At 35.0% G+C, this 25023-nt stretch overlaps 1 protein-coding gene across 5 annotated transcripts in view; it reads right to left on the bottom strand.

The window, feature by feature from the left end:
* The window catches only part of TTC21B (tetratricopeptide repeat domain 21B), an 87726-nt gene that overhangs the window by 29855 nt on the left and 32848 nt on the right, over nt 1-25023 (bottom strand). For all 5 annotated transcript variants that reach the window (XM_061201131.1, XM_061201123.1, XM_061201116.1 and 2 more), the window contains 9 exons: nt 24533-24757; nt 22687-22925; nt 20809-20881; nt 19735-19845; nt 18861-18999; nt 13088-13194; nt 8840-9028; nt 4236-4346; nt 3191-3272 (listed from right to left, as the gene is read on the bottom strand). In XM_061201131.1, coding sequence (XP_061057114.1) covers nt 3191-3272; nt 4236-4346; nt 8840-9028; nt 13088-13194; nt 18861-18999; nt 19735-19845; nt 20809-20881; nt 22687-22925; nt 24533-24757 — 1276 coding nt within the window. The remainder of the gene's footprint in view (nt 1-3190; nt 3273-4235; nt 4347-8839; nt 9029-13087; nt 13195-18860; nt 19000-19734; nt 19846-20808; nt 20882-22686; nt 22926-24532; nt 24758-25023) is intronic.

The following is a 25023-nucleotide window of genomic DNA, read 5'->3' on the forward strand; positions in this document are numbered from 1 at the left end:
CCACTATTATGTATTTGGAAAAAGTGCTGGGGCCAAGTAACCTGGGTGATACAAAATTCACGTGACAGATGAGGGGCTTCTTCAAATCTTACATGCGAGGGCGCTGTTGCCACCAATGGCTTAAACATATTCACAAGGAAAGAGGTCTGTTTTTTAAAGAAACCAGGTTGGATCACTGACTCAGAGGGAAATGCTGCAGTATGGGAACAGCTTGAGATAGTCAGAATGAAAATATTACGTGTATTACCTTAAACAGTAGTTCAGAGAAGGAAAAAAAGACAAAACAGAGTATAGAAGCCAAGGGAGAAGCCATGGCAGGAAGACAACTTAGGCCTGAAGAAAGTATGAGTAAGGTTTGGGCAAATGAAGTGGGAGGATGGCCCATATTTTAGACTTGGAGTAAGCAGAAAAGGTAAGAAGTTAAAGTAATTAAGAGCATTCTTTCAAATAACATCTGAATATGAGCTGGAGCAGACAGTGTGAGAAACGACATGACCTGGGGAATTCCAAAGGTGGGAGACAATCTTAAAAGATGATAAAAATAATAAGAAATTAAAAGTGTTGACATCACCATAAGAACAAGATTTTTCCCTTTTAATCTTTGCCCTAACTAGGAATTAGGAATGTTTTATTTGTAAGCAGAAGGGATTGTTCTATAAATTCAAACCTTCAGCGAGTGACAGCATTAGTAAATGGAACAAGTCGAGTGTATCTGGTTCTCTGAGCTGCCCTCCTTGAGGCATGCCCACCTCTGTGTGCACGCTGCCCCACCCAGGCAGCTCTGACTGCCCATGGCATCATCCTGAGACAAGGCATAGGGGTTGGAAGAACTGAACGACAGCTCGAGGACCTCCTCTGAGATCGCAAACTCTTCTCAGCCAGTACTTTGACACATAAGTAACATACATTCCCTTCCTTTCCCCCTTTCCCCCACCTCCCTTCTTTCCTTTTCTCCTCCCACTCTTCTATTCATCCAGTATTTCTACTCAGCCAGATACTGTTCTAAATCTTCACAGCAGTGAAGACACAGCTCCTGGCCACTTGATGCTTATGATCTATCATTTACAATTTTTGTTTTGCTTTGTTTTACAAATGCAATATAAAACAAAGAACCAAGACCAGGATAAGAGGATGGAGGGCAATGAGGTGTTATTGACATAGGATGGCTGGGGAAGGGCACCCTCAGGAAGAGGCAGCATGAGAGCAAAGTTCTGAGTGGAATAAAGCAGAACATACTCCAAGAAGAGGGAACAGCAACTGGAGAGTCTCAAGGAACTAACCTGCCTGGGCTGTTGCTTACCTAATATCTACTATCCCTTCCTTCTTCACTATCAGAGTTCTGATTTTATTCTACGTGGCACTGTGTTCAGCTAGAAGATGACATTTCCCACCCTGTTTTGCAGCTACAGAGGTGCTTCTAGAGAGGGTTTGTTTTTTTGTTTTTTGTTTTTTAAAGAAAAAAAGATGACTCACTGAGGAGGTATGCCCTTTGGCCCACCTCCACCTTCCCCATCCAGGAACATCAATGCCTAGAGCTGCAGCGGTCATCTTGGACATGATACTTAAAATGGAAGTTTGGCTAATGATGGTAGAAGAAAAAGACAGAGGGACTCAGACTTCCTGATGATACCGTGGAACCTCTGGGCCATTCCCAGCACAATTTACTTTTAAATTTCTTTAACATAAGAGAAAAATAAAAGCCATAATTATTTAGGCCACTAGAGTATTATGGGGGGGAGGGTATCTGCTACTTTCAGCTGAAGGCATTTCTAAACTATTTGGAGGCAAGGAGTAGAAACAGAGGTGAGTTATGAGAATACTGCAGTAATCTGTGTGAGAAATGACCAGGGTGGCAGCAGTAGAGGTGGTAAAAGTGATGGGATTCTAGACATATTTTGAAGGTAGAGCTAACAGGGATTTGCTGACAGACTGGATGTGGTATATGAGAAAAAAGATGAGACAAAGGTAACTAGAAGGTTTGGGACTGGAGTAAATGGATAAATGGTAATGCGATTTACTGAAATGAGAAAAAGAGAAGGAGTAGATCTGGAGGGAAGGAAAAGATCCAGTGTTGTATTTTGGACAGGTTAAGCTGGAGAGCCTCCTAGGCAGCTGAGTGGCAATGCAAATAGGCAGTGGTGTAGATGAGTCGGGACTGGACACAGGACGTAAAGCCGGAGGCCTGGATGAAGTCACCTAGAGCAGTGAAGGTATTAAAGAGGAAAACGTTTGAGAACTGATGTCTAGAACATTCTGACATTTAAAGGTCATAAAGAGAAGACAGATCTAACAAAGGAGGGTGAGACAGAGCGGTCAGCTGGGAAAACACCAGGTAAGCCCAGCATCCCGGAAGACAAGGCAAGGACGCCTTTCACGAAGGAGGGGGTAAGCTGTGCCAAGTACAATGTCAGGCCCAGAAAGCAGAGAACTGAGAATCAGACCTGGGTCTGGCAGCACGGAGGGCACTGGCCACCCTGAAGAAGCAGCCTCCCTGGAGTGCAGGAGTGGAGGAGACAGTGAAGACAGCAGACAGAAATCCTTCAGAGGAAATCTGCTACAGTGGAAAATGGAGCTGTAATTGGAAGGGGAGAGTAACTGGAGACTTAAGAGCTGGGTTTTATTTACTAATGTCTTTAAAGCGGGCAGGTGTCACACCATATTTATGTGCTGACTGGGAAGAAAATGATGGTACAGGAGAGACAGAACAGCAGAAGGAAAGCCCTTCAGGAGGGGAGGGGAGGCGTCCAGTGCCCACAGGGAGCAGCTGCTGGAGGTGGGGTGGCAGACCTGGGGAGGACAATGGCTGGGGAGCAGGCAGCCTTGGGGACAGGAAGAGGGAGACGTTCTCTTCCAGGTGCTCACGTTTTCTCAGTGAGGTAGGAGGCAAGGTTTGTAGCTGAGGACAAGGAAAGGGGAAAGGGTGTCAGAGGTTTGAGGAGAGGAGAAAGTATAAAAGGTGGATGGAGTGAGTGAATTCATTAGAGTACAGTAGGACTGCCAGGCAGAATCTGAGGGCCCATCTGGGGTCTCTGGTCATAATCTAAAGTGAGACCAGTCACTTTAATGACCAGTCATTTTCCTTATAACCATTTCAGCTGCTCAAGGGCAGGTGTGGAATAAGCAGCATAACAGCCAAAAAGAAGAGAAAGGGAGTTGATTGCATTAGAAGGTATAATCAGTGGATATTTACCTGGTTTTCGTTCTAAAAGCTGTTGTAAATGAAACACGGCTTGTTCGTAGTCCTGTTTTCTGAACATGAGATCTGCCATCATCTATAAAGGTAAAAGTTGGTTCTAAAAATAGTGCCATATATTTTACAAAGCACAGTATTCCTATCAAGATTGATTGCTATGAAAACACATATGAGTAACATGAGGAGGGCAAAGTTTTATAAAACGGAGCCATTTAAAATTCAAGTATACCTTAAGCAGATTAGCACTGAGATCAGTATAACAGAAGACAATCAAGGATGTGAAACATTTCTCTGTTTGCAAAAACTGTATTTTTAGTATAAAATATGTTTCAAGTAGTTATTCTAAAAACAGAAACTTGAAGGGAACTGCACACTCTCTGTGTCTCACTTGGCTAAAATAACGAGAAGATTTAAAAAAAAAAAACCCAGAACATTCTGAAACCTTAAGTATTTCAAAGGAATTTTAAATGAGCAAGACCTACTGAGATTTTCTTATTATGTGTTTTAAAAGGGAGAGGTCTTATATTTCTTTTCAGTTATAGTGACTCATTTGTAAAATTATTAAATGAACCTCACAAACTGTCACCTATGTAGCTGTTTGAAAAGCTACCAAAAACCTCAACCCAGGTAAAAATGAGAAAGAAAAGCAAAACTCTATTTAATAAACACACACCTTAAAATGATACATGAAGACTTTTTTCTGTAACTCAGAAAGTGCCACTGAAACTGTTAACAGTTAATCTTTAGCAAATTAGAACTTTACCACATGAACTCCTCCTGACCAAGCATAAAGAAAAATTACCTAGGCCCAAGAGGGCAAGCAAAAGCCTGACCTAGGTTCACCATTCGTATAAAATAAAGAGAGTCTTGGTGTTTATTGGAAAAATATACTAATAATGTTAAAAGTGTTATTTCTTCCAAAAGCCAACATGAGCCAGGCATCTCATCTACTATTAGTTTTATCAGGTAAAATTTGAAACTGCCCCATGGAATAAATATAAAACACAACTGCCTTTACAGCAGTGAAGTGTCCTGGACTAACCATGGTGGCAGCTTCATTGTCCTGGTCGCTCTGGAGAAGCAGAGCACAATGCCGCAGGCAGGCGTCAGGGTCATCTTGTGCCAGGTATAATCGTGCCAGCTCCAGCATTATCTACAGAGAAGAAGGGCAAGATTAGTCAGAAAATGTTTGGAATAAAAAGTGAAATAGGAAAATGTCTAGGCACAGATGAAACTTTATTTGACCGAAAGTTATTGCAATAAAAATGCCAAGCATGATAAGCAGGAAAACTATAGGTTTGCTCATCTCTAGTTTCTCTTAAACTGGAAAAAAAAAAAAAAGGAAAAACAGGCTGTGCCTCACCTGGAAAGTAGAGAGACACAAAGCATTGTGAAAAGAACACTGGTCTTAAATTAGGAGCTACGATTCTAGTCCAAGCTTCTCCATGATGGGGCCCCTTACCTCTCTAAACCTGTTTCCTCATTTGTAAAATAAAAAGCTTGAAGCAGATATGCTCCAGATTTACAACTATGATTCCAGTTACTTTAGTCACCACTGAACAAGGTACCTGTTTGGTTATGACTTAATAAAGATTATCTTTGCCTTACATCTGAAAGAGTTGTATTATTTCAAAATGTCCAATCTTAAACTTTAAATTCTAGAACATGGTTGTCTTGTGTTCTACGTCACTTATTTAAATATTCAGCCATTTACTAGACTATTGTTTTAAAATGTTGATCATCTGTCAAGATCTGAGAGTAATAACATTTTAGTTTATAAAACTGGCCGTGACAACCAGTGGATCACTGAAGAAATCAAAGAGGAAATCAAAAAATACCTAGAGACAAATGACAATGAAAACATGACGATCCAAAACATATGGGACGCAGAAAAAGCAGTTCTAAGAGAAGTTTACAGAAATACAATCCTACCTCAGGAAACAAGACAACTCTCAAATCAACAACCTAACCTTACACCTAAAGCAACTAGAGAAAGAAGAACAAAGAAAACCCAAAGTTAGTAGAAGGAAAGAAGTCATAAAGATCAGAGCAGAAATAAATGAAATAGAGACTAAAAAAACGATAGAAAAGATCAATGAAACTAAAAGCTAGTTCTCTGAAAAGATAAACAAAATTGACAAACCTTTAGCCAGACTCGTCAAGAAAAAAAGGGAGAGGGCAAAAATCAATAAAATTAGAAATGAAAAAGGAGAAGTTACAACGGACACCACAGAAATACAAAGGATCATAAGAGACACTACAAGCAACTATATGCCAACAAAATGGACAACCTGGAAGAAATGACAAATTCTTAGAAAGATACAATCTCCCAATACTGAATCAGGAAGAAATTGCAAATATGAACAGACCAATCACAAGTACTCAAATTGGGATAAAAAAAACTTCCAACAAACAAAAGTGCAACACCTGTGAAGATGGCTTCACAGGTAAATTCTACCAAACATTTAGAGAAGAGTTAATACCTACCCTTCCGAAAGTATTCCAAAATACTGCAGAGGAAGGAACACTCCCAAACTCATTTTATGAGGCCACCATCATCCTGATACCAAAACCAGACAGATATCAGAAGAAAAGAAAACTACAGGCCAATATTACTGATGAACACAGATGCAAAAACACTCAACAAAATACTAGCAAACCAAATCCAACAATACATTAAAAGGATCATACACCATGATCAAGTGGGATTTATCCCAGGGATGCAAGGATTCTTCAGTATCTGCCAATCAATCAGTGTGATATACCATATCAACAAACTGAATAAAAACCATATCATCATCTCAATAGATGCAGAAAAAGCTTTTGACAAAATTCAACACCAATTTATGATAAAAACTCTCCAGAAAGTAGGAATAGAGGGAACATACCTCAACATAATATAGGCCATATATGACAAATCTACAGCTAACATCATACTCAACGGTGAAAAGCTGAAAGCATTTCCTCTAAGATCAGGAACAAGACAAGGATGTCCCCTCTTGCCACTCTTATTCAACATAGTTTTGGAAGTCCTAGCCATGGCAATCAGAGAAGAAAAAGAAATAAAAGGAATCCAAATTGGCAAAGAAGGAGTAAAACTGTCACTGTTTCCAGATGACATGATGATACTACACATAGAAAATCCTTAAGATGCTACCAGAAAACTACTAGAGCCCATCAATGAAATCAGTAAAGTTGCAGGATACAAAATTTAACACACAGAAATCTCTTGCATTCCTACACATTAACAATGAAAGACCAGAAAGAGAAATTAAAGAAACAATCCCATTTACCATCAGATCAAAAAGAATAAAATACCTAGAAATAAACCTACCTAAGGAGGCAAAAGACCTGGAATTCTGAAAACTATAAGACACCAATGAAAGAAATCAATGATGACACAAACAGATGGAAAGATATAACATGTTCTTGGATTGGAAGAATCAATATTGTCACAATGACTATACTCCTCAACGCAATCGACAGATTCACTGCAATCCCTAGCAGATTACCAATGGCATTTTTCACAGACCTAGAAAAAAAATTTTAAATTTGTACAGAGACACAAAAGACCCCGAATAGCCAAAGCAATCTTCAGGAAGAAAAACGGAGCTGGAGGAATCAGGCTCCCTGACTTCAGACTATTCTACAAAGCTACAGTCATCAAAACAGTATGTTACTGGCACAAAAACAGAAATATAGATCAATGGAACAGGACAGAATGTCCAGAAATAAACCCACGTCCCTATGGTCAATTAATCTACAACAAAGGAGTCAAGACTATGCAATGGAGAAAAGACAGTCTCTTCAATAAGTTGTGCTGGGAAAACTGGACAGCTACATGTAAATGAATGAAATTACAACATTCTCTAACACCATACACAAAAATAAACTCAAAATGGATCAAAGACCTACATGTAAGTCCAGACACTATAAAACTCTTAGAGGAAAACATAGGCAGAACACTCTCTGACATAGATTGCAGCAATATCTTTTTGGATCCACCTCCTAGAGTAATGGAAAAAAAAACCCAAAAACAGATGGGACCGAATTAAACTTAAAAGCGTCTGCACAGCAAAGGAAACCATAAATAAAAAGACAACCCACAGAATGGGAGAAAATATTTGCAAACAATGCGACTGACAAGGGATTAACCTCCAAAATTTACAAACAGCTCATGCAGCTCAACGTTAAAAAAGCAAACAACCGGACCAAAAAATGGGCAAAAGATCTAAATAGACATTTCTCCAAAGAAAACATACAGATGGCCAAAAAGCACATGAGAAGATGCTCAACATCACTAATCATTAGAGAAACACAAATCAAAACCACAATGAGCTATCACCTCAAACTGGTCAGAATGGCCATCATCAAAAAGTCTACAAACAGAAACAAATGCTGGAAAGGGTGTGGAGAAAAGGGAACCCTCCTACACTGTTTGTGGGAATGTAAATTGGTACAACCACTATGGAGAACAGTATGGAGTTTCCTTAGAAAAAAACTACAAATAGAACTATTGTATGATCCAGCAATCACATTCCTGGGTGTATATCCAGAGAAAACTGTAATTCAAAATGATACATGCACCTCACTGTTCACTGCAGCACTGTTTACAATAGCCAAGACATGGAAGCAACCTAAATGTCCATTGACAGAGGAATGGATAAAGAAGATGTGGTACATATACACAATGGAGTATTACTCAGCTATTAAAATAATGAAATAATCCCATTTGCAGCAGCATGGATGGACCTAGAGATTATCATACTAAGTGAAGTAAGTCAGAAAAACAAATATCATATGATATCACTCACATGTGGACTCTAATTTTTAAAAAATGATACAAATGAACTTATTTACAAAACAGAAATAGACTCACAGATATTGAAAACAAACTTATGGTTACCAAAGGGGAAACGTGGGGGGGACAGATAAATCAGGAGTTTGGGATTAACATACACACACTACGATATATAAGATAGGTAACCAACAAGGACCTACTGTATAGCACAGGGAACTCTACTCAACATTCTGTGATAACCTATATGAGAAAAGAATCTGATAAAGAATGAATATATGTATATGTATAACTGAATCACTTTGCTGTATACCTGAAACTAATACAACATTGTAAATCAACTATATACTCCAATATAATTAAAATAAAATTTTCAAAAAAATTAAACTGGCCATGTATATAAGTTTTCTACACTAATATTATCTTTACATTTATTCTCACACTCTGCCATTTGAAGTTAAGAGATTGAATCTAGTTGCTTTTGTATATCCAGCACCAATCAGCAATTAAAATACAACAGCTGTTTAGTAAACTGAATCAAATCCTCTAGATTCAGATATTTATTTGAAATTGAGAATTGTTTTAAAGTAATTATTAAAACACAGATGAATGTAAAAAGAGCTTACAGATTTACTTTATATCACTTCATAATAATTTTAGACTAACATTATTAATTTAAGGCATCATGTATTTTGAAGTATTTCTGAAACCAATATTAATATTTTAACTTGCATTTTTATTACATTTCTTTTCAAATCTTTATAAATAAGCTGTTAAGAAGTTTACATTTGGGGAAATTAGATGACATCTGGAATATAAGGTGCTTAAAATTTGATAAAAGTACTGACCTTATTATCTGTTTCACAATGAACAAGAGCCTCTCTATAAAACTTAATTGCTTTTTCATAGTCTCGCTGAGCAACAGAATGTTTTGCAATCTCTGCACAAATTTCAGCTGCTAAATGTTTCTGTCCAGGAACTGCATCTGGCTGTTCCATCTGAACACGTTTTAGTACCCGAGCTTGTAATTCTCGAGCCTAGAAAAATATAAGGATAAAAAGGAATTTTAAAAAGAAATGAAAAAGAAATTAAACAATTCTCAGTAACTCACATGTAGCATAATTTTACAGATTTAAGCATTAATGGCCCTCAATCTAACAAAGCCTGATCCAAAGAAAATGTCTTAACTGAGGTTTTAAAAATGTACTTGTTGGCAAATAAGCCAGCATGCACTTATCTTTGCAACTAAAATGCTATAAAAGTACTGAATCTTTTCCCACTGTTATAATATGCACAGGAAACTCACTAAGGAGGAAATGCAACCATAAAACAAATATTTAGAAAAGATGTCTACATGCTGTAATTAAAAAAATGAAAATTGTAAATGTTTATTAAATTAATAAAATAGTATCTAAAAGTTATTGAATCAAATATTGGCATGTTTCAGGGAGTAAGTACATCCACATATTGTCAATGGCATATAAATCAGTCCATCTTTCTGGGGAGCACCCTCATAAAACATACTAACTCCCTAAAATTAACAGGCTATTGAACTTAGCTGTTTCATTCTCGGGAAGGTATTAAGGACACCACTTAGAAGGAAAAAAGGAAACATGTTATTTGTTATTAAAAAAAAAATGACCTGTTGTAAAAACAAAACAACAACAACAAAACAAAAACAAATCTGGAAGCAACCCTAATGTCTGATGATAAGGAAATGCCTAACCAATTGATGGTGTATATACCTGGTCCCACACTATGCATAGACACTCCTAAGGAGGTAGGGGCCTTCCTTAGACTAAGAATGTACAGTAATTTGCTAAATTGGAAGAGTATCAGCCTTCCCGCCCACAAGTCTGGTTTCTGAAACATCGAGACCTTCCTTTAACAAGTGACAGAGAACTCCTAGGCGTTAGGCCTTTACAATAAACTTTAGCTTTGAGCTAATCACTCACTCATGCATTCATGCATTCATTTAATGAACAATAAATGCCCACCATCTGCCACACATTACGCTACACACAGCGAGCCCTTCTGGGGACTCCTGTCAAAACGTTGGTTGACAACTGGTATTTGATGAAGATGGTCTAAAGCTGATTATGTTTTGGAACCACAGGCCATAATATTTTAGGGCATCATGATAAGCATTCTTTTGGAAATGAAAGAGAAAGGATTAAAAAATACTGTATATATAGCATGTGGTAAAGGTTAACACTGTTTCATGAAATTTTAATTTTGGTTATATTAATGTGTGTTTATAAGTATAGAGGTATGTGCACGTTTGTGTATTTGATGTTTTATATTATGCATGTACCAGTGTGCACGGTTTTGCATATGTGCACACACACACATTCACAAAGAACTCTGAAACAACTGGTCTAAATAGGGGCAGTACCCTTTTATACCTGTTGTGCCAGCTTAATTATTAATTCTTCTTTCTTTCTCAAAAGCATTCTGGCTTGAATGATAAATTATATGGTCGCACTAGGTTAAAAGATATGCACTTCTTTCTCTAGACAGTGTGAGTTTTATCTCTGCATCGACTAAATCTCTAAATGTCAAACAGGTGGACCTCATGAGCTTAACTTCCTAGAGAAAAACCTTTATAAGTTAGGTTTTGTGATACCTTACAATTTTCTTAAAGGTAAATAATTGGGGGGGGGGTGGATCTTGAGCAGAAGTTTTTTTCATTTTTTATTAAAGATATCATAAAACAATGCTCAATTTCTCTAAGTATATATAATAATCATTAAAAAACATTTTCACACAGAATAAAATTTTCCTGAAGAATTGATACCATTCCCTATACTTTTCCTTGGTTTTATCAGAAATAAATTTAATGATCTTTTACAATAACCATATTAACCCTGATCTGTCAACACCATTACTTTTCCCTCCCCCTTCCTTTATTATAATATTCTTCTAAATTCCATCAAACCCTTGGGTAGAAGAAAGTATATATATAAACATCTTATTTCAAAGAATTCTTAGTTTTCTCTTTTTATTTCAATAGCCTTATTGTATATCTTACTGAAGACCACATCAAAGCAAAATATGCCAATAAAATCAGAATATCACATTACTTTTTATATGATGAAGATGGAGCTATACTGGAAAAATCCGTACAAATGAATGTTAAGTGAAGGAAGCAAAAACAAGTATAATCTGTACATATTAATTAAAACTATATAAAGTTATAATGCCCTAAAATTGTTAGTGTTTTATGGCACATAGGTTTTTTTATTTCTAGTTTAGATTTTATTTTCACAGAAAAGATAATGCATATACTAAAAAGCGGTTTTTCCTTTAACTGTTCCTGCAATTAAACAATTAAAATAATCTATGATTTCCTTTCAGCCATTCAACAAAAATTTTGAGCTCCTATCATGGTGAACATATTTGAAGATGGATCCCATGATTTTCACCTCTATTGTTCAATAAGAGGATGGGGATCAGTTAGGAGGAGTCTGGGCTAAAAGATAATAATGGATAGGGCTAAAAGATGACAGAGAGGGATAAAGAAATGTGGAGTTATTTCGGAAGTCCGAAACATATTTCATATTTCATATGTTTAGCAACTATGCAAAAATATTATGATGGAACTCCCAAGTTCCATAATGTGGAGAATTAAGCTCAATAAATGGTTGCTGAATAAATGAATTTAAAATATCAAAAACTTTTATTACACTTATAAGTTTCTATTTGAATTGTATTGTAATTCTACATTCAAATTCAAATTGTTTGTATTGTACCTCAAAAAGATTTACTTTTTCAGAGATCAGAATGCAAAGAATATTATAGTTGGAAAGAACGTTATAGCTCTTCAAATTTTATGAAAGGTGAAAAATCCCTGTGCTATATAACATATAAACTTAAAATGAATTTGATTTTGGTTTGTTGGCATTGTCTAACCACAATTTGTCCTTTTTTTTAGTGTTATTCAATGTGTCTGCTCATAGAACACAGAAGCTCATGCAACCAGAATCACTGAGACTAATGATATTCATAATGGAATGAAATATGCCAAATTCACTTCTAAAATGTTTTAAAAGCCTAAATTTATGAAAATTACACTTTTTTTAGCTAATGGTAGCTAACCTCAGGTTAGGTGCCATTCCTTTATCATGTAATTCAGAAAACAGGGATAAAACATACCAACAATTAAGGGTAAGATATTACGTTGTTGAAGATTACATATCTTAATGAAATCATAAGCTTACATGGGGGTCACAGAAATCTAACAGTGTGAGCTCAATTCATTCACAACTTGAACAAAAAAATATTATTGGACATTGCCTGAAAAACACACACACACATTTTGTGTGTTGAAATCTAGATATTGAATCTATTAATAAATCTTCTGTCAAAGAAACCTCAAGGTCTCAAAGGTGCTAATACTGAATTGTTCCAAACATTAAAGAAATAGCATGTCTTAGAGACCAATCTTTCTAATGAACATATATGCACAAACCTTGAACAAAATATTAGGAACTATCTTTAAATTCCAGCAATGTCTTTTAAAAAATCACAACAGTGACATTTATTTCAGTACTATAAGGATGGTTTAACATTCAAAAATCAATCAATAAACAGGAAAAAAAAAATTGGAGAAAAGTCACATGACCATTTTGATAGATGCAGAGAGTGCATTAGACAAAATTGTTAGCAAACTAGAAATTGAAAAATCATCAAAACACATCAGCCACTTAGGAATACCTCTAAGGAAATGTGTACAAAACCTCTACATTGAAAATCACAAAACATTAAAGGAAATTAAAGAAGATATAAATAAGTGGAAGAAAAAAATGAGTTCAACTCCTGCCTATGACACTAGTCATGTGACTTCGCACAAGTTATTAAACCAAGCTCCCTCAGCTATAAAACAGGATTAAAAATATCAACCTTTCCTAATTGTTATAATAATTAGCAACAATACATTTAAACAGTACAATCCACTGGCATTCAATCATTATTTCTATTTGACTTATTTTCTATGACAGTTGGGCCAAAAGATTGTCTTCCTTTTACGTGTGGCATATTTCCTTCTGAGACCATCACCCATCCTTAACCCCTCACAAACAAAGGCATTTGTTTACCTGTTGTAATGAAGTAATTGCATCACCAGGTCTGTCCACTTTACTATAAACTTTTGCTAGAAGAACTTGAGAACGTCCATCCTCCATGAGAGCTGACAGTTCATTTACTATGAAAGAATCAAATATAATGGGAAAAAATAATAATTCATTTAAAATAAATCTTTACATTTTTCTACAAGTTTTTATACTTGATTCTGAAAAACAGTGAATAAAGTTTAAAAAGGTTAAGTTAACTGAAGAATGGCCAAATTGGAAAAAAAAAAGATTTAGGATAAAAACTGGCTGGAAGAAAAGTTAAAGAACTGGAGGCTTTTCTTAGACATACAAGAGATAACAATACAACAACACAGAGAAGAGTTTCAATTTCCATTCTTTTTTTTTTTTAAAGATTTAATTAATTAATTAATTTGTTTGTTTATCTGTCTTTGTTGCTGCACATGGGCTTTCTCTAGTTGTGGTGAGCAGGGGCTACTCTTTGTTGCGGTGCATGGGTTCCTCATTGCGGTGGCTTCTCTTATTGAGGAGCATGGGCTCCAGGCATGTGGGCTCTAGAGCGCACAGACCTCAGTAGTTACGGCATGTGGGGCTCAGTAGTTGCGGCACACGGGCTCTAGGGCACACGAGCTCAGTAGTTGTGGCGCATGGGCTTAGTTGCTCCTCAGCATGTGGGATCTTCCCAGACCAGGGATCGAACCTGTGTACCCGGCATTGGCAGGTGGATTCTTAACCACTGCACCACTAGGAAAGTCCTCAATTTCCATTCTTAAGTGTATAAGCACTTCTGTTTATTGAAGTCATTTAAAAACAAGATAGGGTAGTTGGTACATGCAATTAAGAAGATAACTACTATTTATTTTTAAATAACAGAACTTAATAAAGTATACATATATATACATAATAAACACTGACTTTGATGCCAACCTGTCTGGTTTCAAATCTAGGCTTTATCACTTTCTAGTTAACAAGGTACTAGTTGAACAAGGTAGTTATCCATTCTGTGCCTCCCTTTCATCTGTAAAATAGGGGAAATAATAGTACCTATCTCATAAGATTGTTGTAAAATTTAAAAAGTTAGTAAATTATTAAATAAGCTAATATATGCAAAGCAATTAAAGTCTTGTACATGGCAAGTGCTATTTAAATATTTGGTATTATTATTTTGTAATCTAAGAGTAATAAAAGAACCCTAGATAATTAACAAAAAGATGTTTCTTCTACCATTTATTGACAGCATGGCCTGAGCCATATTCTGTTTGAAGTGGTTTACATACATCATTATTTATTTAAAATCTCAACCTGAGAAGCAGGTTTTGTTATTGCTATTTTACAGGTAAGAAAAGCTCTAAGGTGGTACAAGGAACAAGGAAGCCATGACCATGGTGAGAGCAGGCTGGAAGGAGAGGTCAGAGGAGCAACAGCATGCACGTGTGAAGGCCATGTAAGCCACTGTAAGACTTTGGTTAACTCAGAGAAATGGGAGACAAGGGGGAGTTTGAGCAGGTGTGATTGAACTTTGGTTGTTTAAAAGGTCCAATAGTGCTGCTGGGTTGGGAAAGACTGTGTCCGGCTGTGGGGTTGAGGATTGGGTAACAGGGAGACCAGTGTAGGCTACTGCTTTAATCCCCCTAAGAGACGATGTAGCTAGGACAGGGTGACAGCAGTGGAAATAATGAGACACAGGAGAATTGTGAATGTATCTAGAAGGCAGAACCAAGAGGATTTCCTATGGGCAAGCACAAGGGTGAAGGCAAGGATTTTGGTTCTTCAAAACTACAAAGAAGGATGAAGTTATTGAGATAGAGAAGGCTGCACATAGAACAGACGGGGGAGGCAGATAAGGAATTCACTTTCAAACATGCTAAGTTTAAGATGTTTCTTAGAACCCTGGTGCTACTATATCAGCTAGGTGAACCTGGATAACTCAAGGAAACTTAGTATTAGATGCTAATTTAAAAATGTAGATAATTTTATTTGCCTCAAAAACTAATGTGAGCATTAATAACATATAATGAAATGCACATGAAGGCATCTAAGTACACCATTGGATGTGCTCAGCAAATTATTAAATGAAAGTATTTATACTGCATAAATGTAATATACTTATGCCCATATAAGTAAAACATACGACTTGAATCTCTCCTCCTCTACAACCTTTTAAAAAATGCATATCCACATTTAGGCCATCTGTAGTGTTTCAAGCAAGGTCTGACAAGACTCATGCAAGTATTTTTACGGAATTAATAAATGCATTCGAATTAGGAGAATTTAAGCATCAACTTCAAAGCTAAATTAAAAGACCATTTTAGACATATTAGAAAATTTAGAGTTGGCTTGCCTTATCTATGTATCCAAACATATTTTAAAACCACAGAAAACATGGTATTGGTAAAAATAAAAATGGGGAGGGGAGGAGAAGGAAGGAACTCAAAACAAAAATTCCCAGAATCAGAGTGATATGTATAAAAAAGTTTATTATATAATAAAGGTGGCATTTCAATAAATGACACTGAGATATAATTGGCTATCCATCTGGGAAACTATATGTAAAAATTGTATGTGAATTAAAGTTCTCCATTATAAAAATTTAAATTCTCCATTATATAAATTAAAATTACAAAAACCCCAGAAAAATATAAGAAAACTTTTTTTAATGTTAGGATTAGGGAAGCTTTTTCTGAGCATGACAAGAAATTCAAAAGTCAAAAAGAGAAAAGACTGGTAGGTATTATATATGATAATTAAATATTCTACTTGACCAATGAAATGATAAAGTAATCTGATAAAGAAAGGACAGCCTGGGAGAAAATATCTGCAACATGAATAATAGGTAAGAGATTAATGAATAATAGGTAAAGGATTAAGACAAAGGATATGAATGAAAAGTTCCTAGTGAAAATATGATCTATAGATATAATACCTAACCTTATCAATCATCAAAGAAATGTAAATTAAAAGTTTGTTTTCTCTATAATTAATACTACATAATGTTGGGACATTTTTACCCTTAAGAAAAAACAACGGAGCAAGAATCAATTCTAGGAAGTACATAGTGCTATATAAACAAGGATTCTATCTCAGTAATGTTTTCTTCTATCTAAATGTCTATTGATAGGGGACTCATCAAATAAATTATGATATTGACATACAGTAAAATACGCTACCTATGTTAAAAAATTTAAAAGCGTTATATTTGCCAAAATGAAGAGAGGCTATTAAATGAAAAATGCATACTGCAGACCTATGGGTATAATATGACTCCTTTTTGGTAGAAAAAAGTGTTACGTAACAGTGTGTGAGAGATAGGGGCAGGGAGATTGATCAGGATGTGGTTTTCTCTGGAGAGTGGGAGAGGGACACAACTTTCATTCACTTCTGTAATCTTCAAATTTTTGCAATGAACAAGCACTAGATTTTATTAAAAAGTACAGATCTTTAAAAAGTAAATTTGTATGAACTTGTCAGAAGGCAATTTGATAGTATCCAATTAAATTTTAAGTGCACATACCCTTTAACGTAGCATCTTGCTCTTAAGAAATATAAGCAAGTGTATACCAAAGAATGAGATACAAGGATATTCATTTTAACATGGTTTATAACATCAAAAGACTGGAAGACAAACTAATTGGGGAAAAGTTAAATAGCTTACAGAGTTATAAAATACTGTGAGTCCATTAGATAGAATAATATGGATGTACTGACATCAAACTATATCTGCAACATATTGTATGTGAAAAAAATTGCTGAATAGGAAGAATGATACATTTTGAAAAGAACAATATGCATATTACACTTAGATATTTACATAAATATATATAAAATATACACTAAAACACAAAAATGGTTACCTCTAGGGAGGTCTGAGAACAGGGCAAGTAGAACTCACAGGAGAAACTGGAGACTTGTACATTATACTCTTTAATAATGCTGAATTTTTTAAAAAAAACAACTTTTAAAAAGGATTATAAAAATGTTTACTTGTTTAAACACCAGTTGTAGTTACAATTTATAGGAAACTTCCAACAAAGCTACAGTAATCAAAACACTATGGTACTGGCACAAAAACAGAAATATAGATCAATGGAACAGGATAGAAAGCCCAGAAACAAACCCACACACCTCTGGTCAATTAATCTATGATAAAGGAGGCAAGGATATATAATGGAGAAAAGACAGTCTCTTCAATAAGTGGTGCTGGGAAAACTAGACAGCTACATGAAAAAGAATGAAATTAGAACATTCTCTAACACCATACACAGAAACAAACTCAAAATGGATTAAAGACCTAAACCTAACACCGGATACTATAAAACTCTTAGAGGAAAACATAGGCAGAACACTCTATGACATAAATTGCAGCAACATCCATTGCTGGATTTTTTCAATCCACCTCCTAGAGTAATGAAAATAAAAACAAAAATAAACAAATGGGACCTAATTAAACTTAATAGCTTTTGCAAAGCAAAGGAAACCATAAACAAAATGAAAAGACTACCCACTTCAGAATGGGAGAAAATATTTGCAAATGAAGTGACTGACAAGGGATTCATCACCAAAATATACAAACAGCTCATGAACCTCAATATCAAAAACATAAACAACCCAATCAAAAAATGGTCAGAAGATCTAAACAGACATTTCTCCAAAGAAGACATACAGATGGCCAAAAAAGCACCTGAAAAGATGCTCAACATCGCTAATAATGAGAGAAATGCAAATAAAAACTACAATGAGGTATGACCTCACACTGGGCAGAAGGGCCATCATTAAAAAATCTACAAACAATAAATGCTGGAGAGGACATGGAGAAAAGGGAACCCTCCTACACTGTTGGTGGTAATGTGAATTGGTACAGCCACTATGGAGAACAGTATAGAGGTCCCTTAAAAAAACTAAAAATAGAGCTACCATATGATCCAGCAATCCCACTCCTGGGCATATATCCAGAGGAAACCATAATTCAAAAAGATACATGTACCCAACGTTCACTGCACACTATTTACAATAGCCAGGACATGGAAGCAGCCCAAGTGTTCATCGACAGAGGAGTGGATAAAGAAGATGTGGTACGTATGTACAATGGAAGATTACTCAGCCTTTAAAAAGAATGAAATAATGCCATTTGCAGCAACATGGATGGACCTAGAGATTATCATATAAAGTGAAGTAAATCAGAGAAAGACAAATATCATGATATTACTTACATATGGAATCTAAAAAAATGATACAAATGAACTTATTTACAAAATAGAAACAGACTCACAGAGTCTGAAAACAAACTTATGGTTATGAAAGGGGAAAGGTGGGAGGGAGGGATAAATTAGGAGTTTGGGATCAACAAATACACACTACTATATATAAAATAGATAATCAACAAGGACCTATTGTATAGCACAGGGAACACCACTCAGTAATCTGTAATAACCCATATGGGAAAAGAATGTATACATATATATGTATAACTGAATCACTTTGCTGTACACCTGAAACTAATATAACATTGTAAATCAACTATACTCTAATACAAAATAAAAATTAAATTAAAAAAAAAAACTAAAGGAAACTTCCTTTATGTCACTTTGGAAAGTAGTTTTCTATAACACAAACTGTTTCACAAATCTGTTTTAAGATTTTTAAAATATTTTAGTAGAGTGACATTCTGACAAATGAAAGAACCAACCTCACATACACTAACAATACAAATACATACTAATATAAAAATAAAAAGAATCAGATATATTAGGTATACTTTTTCAAATAAGAAAGATTTTCATACCAGGTTCATGAGCTAGTGCACGTTGAAGAACTTTTTCTGCTTTGTCATACCATTTCAATTTTAATAAGAGCTCAGCCAAGTCATAGAAAAGATAATTTTGTTGTCCATTTTTCAGAGCAGCTTCATAGTAAGTGATTGCCTAAACAAAATCCATTTCAGTTAGGGGAAAAAAAGGCAATGAGAATGGCATTCAAGCATAGATCCTGCACACATTACGACTTAAAGCAATTGGAAGTAACCTAAAAGCACCTTATGCATGGACTTGCACTATTGATTAAGTGTGCCACTTTTCTTACAGAATCCAATATTACACAAGACAACTAGCATTTCTTACAACAAGTAACTAAAGTACTTTGTTAAAATTTTTTCCAGTTTTATTCCAAAAGTTAGTGAATGCAAATACTTTGCTAGCTGTTGTATATATGCTCAACAGTTACCAGGAATAGGCCAAGAATATAACTAAAGGAAAATCTATTATCCTTACTACAAAACAAACAAAAATGAAAAACAAAAAAACAAAAAAAACCCCTCAAAGCACATGGCTTACCAAAACTGGTTCAACAGAAAGGACATCTATTATGCTTTGTCATATGATAAAAGAGATGTAACAACAGTTAAGTTTATCATAATTTATTTCATGGCAGAATTTTGCTGTAAGATGAAACCTGAAGTAAACTTTAGGGTCCAAAAAGTCTTTGCAAAATGCAGCAGAGAAGAATCTGAGACACTGAGAAAGTCTTTAACACAAATTCCAGTTTGTAAAGACAAATTTGGAGTTTCCAACCATTAAGATACAAACAGTGCTTGCTGAAGATCCTTCACAGAGCACGGTTTGCAGATTTGTTAAAACAGATACATTTCAAAATATATTTACCTTTGAGTAGTTGTGAGTTTTGACAAGAGCTTTCCCAATTTTGCTTGCCAATGTTCCATCCTTTGGGTTCTGATTTAATGCTTGCTCATATGCTACTATGGCTTCTTCAGGCTAATGTTGGCAGATAAAAAATGAAGCAATAAAATAACAGCTTAGCTGGCTCCCATTAAATGGCAACACTTCTATAATTAAGGTCTACATTTGGAATACTTACTAAGACCAATAAAGCACATACTAAGTCCAGAAACATTAATCATTTCAGAGAGGTGATAATCACTAGTGCAGGTGTAACTCACTAGTATAATCCCACCCATGTTACTTAGGTCCATGTCCTCATAAATAGTCATATGAAAACTAGAGACAGCTTCTCAACAGCTTTTCATCTGGCATCATTATAAAAGCCAGAACCAGAGGTCAGAGGATTGCTTCCCTTTGAAGAAAACACCACCTTAGCCAGTAGCTCTTTCCATCCTTTTGTTTAAAGGTGACTCACCTTATCATCTCTATTTCAAATGATAGTGCTGAATAACTGGATCTCAATTTGAAAAATAACTATAACTTTTTAATTGTAATGGTTGTCTCCCTTTTTATTGTGATGACTGGATCTTTAACTATTAAGTAAATGTTATTAAAATGAGGGGAGGGGATTTGGATGAAGGTGGTTAAAAGGTACAAGCTTCCAGTTACAAGATAAGCAAGTATTAGGGATGTAATGTACAACATGAAAATTAACACTGCTGTACGTTATACGTGAAAGCTGTTGAAAGTAAATCCTGAGAGTTCTCATTACAAGGGAAAAATATTTTTTTCTATTTCTTTAATTTTGTAGCTATATAAGATGATGGATATTCACTGAACTTACTGTGATAATCATTGCATGATGTATTTAAGTTAAATCATAAACTATAGTTATGCTATACCTTAAACTTAGTGCTGCACGTCAACTGTATCTCAATAAAACTGGAAGAAAAAAACCCAAATTCCTTTCAATAGAATGTTACACTAATCACAAAGAAGAATTTTTGTTTTTTGTTTTGTTTTTAAATCTAAGTTCAGTAGTGTCAGAAACTTTACCTCTTGAATATTCATGTATGCATCACCAAGGAGAATAAAAGAACGAGGGCTGGGCATCCTTTCAGCAATTTCTCTGGAAATCAGAGGAACTCTACTTAGTATACTGAATACAAATTTCTTCTTCTAAACCAATTAAATAAAAGATAAGCTTATTTTTTCAATGAACTAATAGGCTTCAGAGTGCCTTCTTCATATCCAACAGTGTAATATTGTTTCAAAACCCCAGCCATACCCACACTCAAATTGTTTATGCTAAGTCAACAATTTTTTCCATTAAATTTTTCTATTTCCTGAAATGCAGGTAAAAGTATACAGATAGATAGTAAACATATAAGCTCTCATTATCCAGAAATACATGATGTGGGAATGAAGTTCCAAAATATGACAAACACTTATCATCCTCCTATGCATCTTGAGCTCTGATACTCATGGCATAAGTCATATACAACGAGTTACCTTAAAAAATATAAAATATTCTACTTCAACATTTGCTGCTTATTTTTTACCTGCAAAATGTAAACTGCTAAAGGTCAAAATACCAAGGTTGCTCAAATAATGTGATGCTAAGTCTTTAATGTACAATATCTCACTTAATTGGCCCAAAAACGCAGAAAAGAAAATTATTACAATTATATAGATCATGCTGAGTTTATTATAGCTAATGTGTCAGATCTACTTGAAAAAACAAAAACCTATGCTTTTAGCTACTATACTATAGTGCATCCAAACACATCAACCCTATTTTAAAATACTGTCATACATATATACACTACCAAATGTAAAATAGATAGCTAGTGGGAAGCAGCCGCATAGCACAGGGAGATCAGCTCGGTGCTTTGTGACCACCTAGAGGGGTGGGATAGGGAGGGTGGGAGGCAGGGAGATGCAAGGGGGGGGTGGGATATGGGGATATAAGTATATGTATAGCTGATTCACTTTGTTATACAGCAGAAACTAACACAACAATGTAAAGCAATTATACTCCAATAAAGATGTTAAAAAATAATAATAAAATAAAAGGTGTGAAGAGTGAAAAAAAAATTGTCATATCATTAGAGATGATAGTGCTGATATTTTAGAAACATCATAGAAAATATAATCTAGGAAACTCCAGTCCATCCATCTATACAGGGGGTGCTGCTCAGTTTCTCTGAATCACTCAGTACCTATAAAGAATCTGAGCAGCTTTCTGGGCTTTGATATTTACAAAATACATATGAACCAATATGACTTAATTCATCAGCATTTTACTATTCTCAAGGATAAAAACATTAATTTTCTCTCACATGGAGTGTGTGCTTGTATCTTTATCTTTTTGTTTGGGGAGAAGTGTAAGAGCAACCTGTGTGTGCATGTGTGCACCCATGTCTCGTGTGTGTATGTGTGTGTTTTGTGTATCCCAGTAACTCCTAAGGGCGTCAGTGTATGACACTTTTTAAACCCCTGCCATTTCTGTAATCCATGCCTTAGTGTGGTATATACTAAGCCATAATTTTCTTCTGCTATAACTATGATACTGAGTGTTAAATATGACTATACAGCCCCTAAATTGTTACATTACATAATGCTTTTAAGCTATGAGAATACATGTAATTGTAGCTCTTTCAAAGTCCAAAAATAACATCTGATGAGAGAGGAGAGCTGAGAAACTAAAGTAAGCCACAGGTTGAAATAAATCATAATTACTATGATTTACATTTTAGGGAGAGTGAGTAACTTGGTTAGAGTGACTGTGTTTGGTGGTAGTAGAAGGAAGCAAGAACACATTAAGGAAGGGATCTATAAAGTATCTGAAAAGCAGTTAAAAGAAAGAAATTTGGGGATTAATTTTAGGAGATAAATGTTGTCAAGATATAATGGGTTGAAAGAACCATTTACCTGTAACAAGTGATATATAACATCTTCTCTTTTCTGTGCTTCAGATATATATCTGCCATTTTTTCTTTGGTCTCTATGAAATAAGGCTGCTCAGATGTAACATTCTGAAGCATGCTTAAAGCCCGCTCCACATCTCCCTGGGCCAGAGCTAGGTCTGCGTTAGCAATAGTGACACGCAACTCTTCAGGTGTCCCGGAAAATTCATGGATGGCATCTTGTAAAACTTTGGCCGCCTCATGCTGTAAAGGTGAAATTCAAGTAACATTCAAAATTTCAACAAATTACACTACAAACTAAGGTTTTCTACTAATACAGAATGAACAATAAATGCTAGTACAGTTATGATATTTGTGAAATAATGATAGATTTTTTGAAAAGTACAAAAATTTAAAACTAAACTCAGAGACCAAATTAAGATGACATTATAAATATTTGTTAGCTGAAAAGTGTTCTCATAACTCGGACAACAGCAGTTGCTACATAAGACTTGTTGCTACTATAATTTAATAAACATTTACTTTGCACCCAGCATTGTAAATATTAACCCATTTAATTCTCACAAAAATCCTCTAAGGTAGTTACTATAATTACCTCCCACTTTGCAGTAAGTAAAATGAGATTCAGACAGTTAAGAAGTTAACAAATGATAGAACCAGCCTGACTCCAAAGCCTAAACTCTTAGCCATGTTCATTGCTGCATCTTCGATGGGATCCAGTCCACAGTCACCCTCTGTACCCGATGGCTCTACATTACATAGCAGATTACGTTATTCCCTACACTAGGACGTCATTTTTGTTATACCCCAGGTGAATATATTTCCTAATTTCCAAATCTGTACCTCAATGAATCTAAAATGTCATTGATTTTAATTCATCTCAACTTTAGAGATTTTAAAACATTCTGATTTAAGAAACGTTAAAATGTGAAAAAAATAGTGCATTTCAGAATCAACTATCTATAGTAGAATTGGTTCTTCTTATTAAGTGCATTTTACATTAATTTATTAGTGAACTGGAAATTCTTTGAGATTCGGCAAGTATCTGGACACAGCCTTCTTAATTTCCACTAAAATATGAAATATGAAATAACTGATTAGCAACAGCTGCAACTTGAAAAATATATATAAATGATGTTAAGTTCTCATTTTCTACAAGGTTCTAATTCTTTTCTCAGAATTACATTTTTGTTTGCCTTCTTTCTACCTATCTATCCATCTACCTATCTCTATTATTCTTTAAGTATTTGATTTTATGATCTATCTGTATTTTTTTAAGTATTTGATTTTATGATTGTCCTATTAGTTTACCAAAGCTGTATTATTTCAGTGGTTCTTTTATTTTCTCAACTATTAGAATTTCAGATTGGTACTTTGATTTTATTCCAGTAGTACATCTGTGTGTCTGTGTGTGTGTGTGTGTGTGTGTGTGTGTGTGTGTGAGAGAGCCCTTTTAGGAATTCACAGAATTATAACTATATTATATTATTACATTTCATGACAGCCAAAGTAATCATACGTTATATTATTATACACATTATATTAATACATACTACAGTACATCACATTACATCATATTATTACATATACTACACATACAGTGTATATCTAGTATTACATCTCATGGTAGCCAATGTAAGTACACTGATACATAAAGTCATCCCAGTACAAACTATGTCTAACTTCAGGGGCTATAGAAAGTAACATGATCTGGTGCCAAGTGATGAGAATAAATTTTCTAAACTTTACCACTTGGTCAAGTGAATAATTTTAGCTTTTTCATTTCCTACGACTCTATATACTTGAATAACAAAGTTCAGATCTGAGCCATTGAATTACACTTGACCTACCTGTTCTCCATTTAAGCGGTGAACCTCTACCAACTCAAGAAAGACTGATAAACGATGGCTTGCATCGACTTCAGTTTTTCTGTATTTTGACTTTGAGGAAGTTCCAGTTCTCCTCATTCCTGGTAAACTCATTGCCATATGCAGGGTTTTAATTGCTTCTGCTATTTCTCCCATTTTCTTTTGTGACTGAGCTTTTATCAAATGATATAAAGGATATTCTCTCACCTGAAAAAATAATATTCAGAAATACTTCCTTGGAGTGTTTACAACATCAACACATAGTTTACAATCCATCAAATGTTATAATCATAGGATCTTTGAGGACAGTCTACCCTGTTGATTGTATGCATGAGGTCTATTTCTGTCCTCTTACTCATGTTCTGATCATTACATTAAATCAGAATTCAGCTAACCTGACACTACCTAGTGTTCCACTGGTTAACAAACAAGTTAAATGCTTCTACCATGAGAGGAAAGAAATTGCACACAAA

The sequence above is a fragment of the Eubalaena glacialis genome, chromosome 1 (assembly GCF_028564815.1).
Source record: "Eubalaena glacialis isolate mEubGla1 chromosome 1, mEubGla1.1.hap2.+ XY, whole genome shotgun sequence".
In the NCBI taxonomy this organism is placed as follows: domain Eukaryota; kingdom Metazoa; phylum Chordata; class Mammalia; order Artiodactyla; family Balaenidae; genus Eubalaena; species Eubalaena glacialis.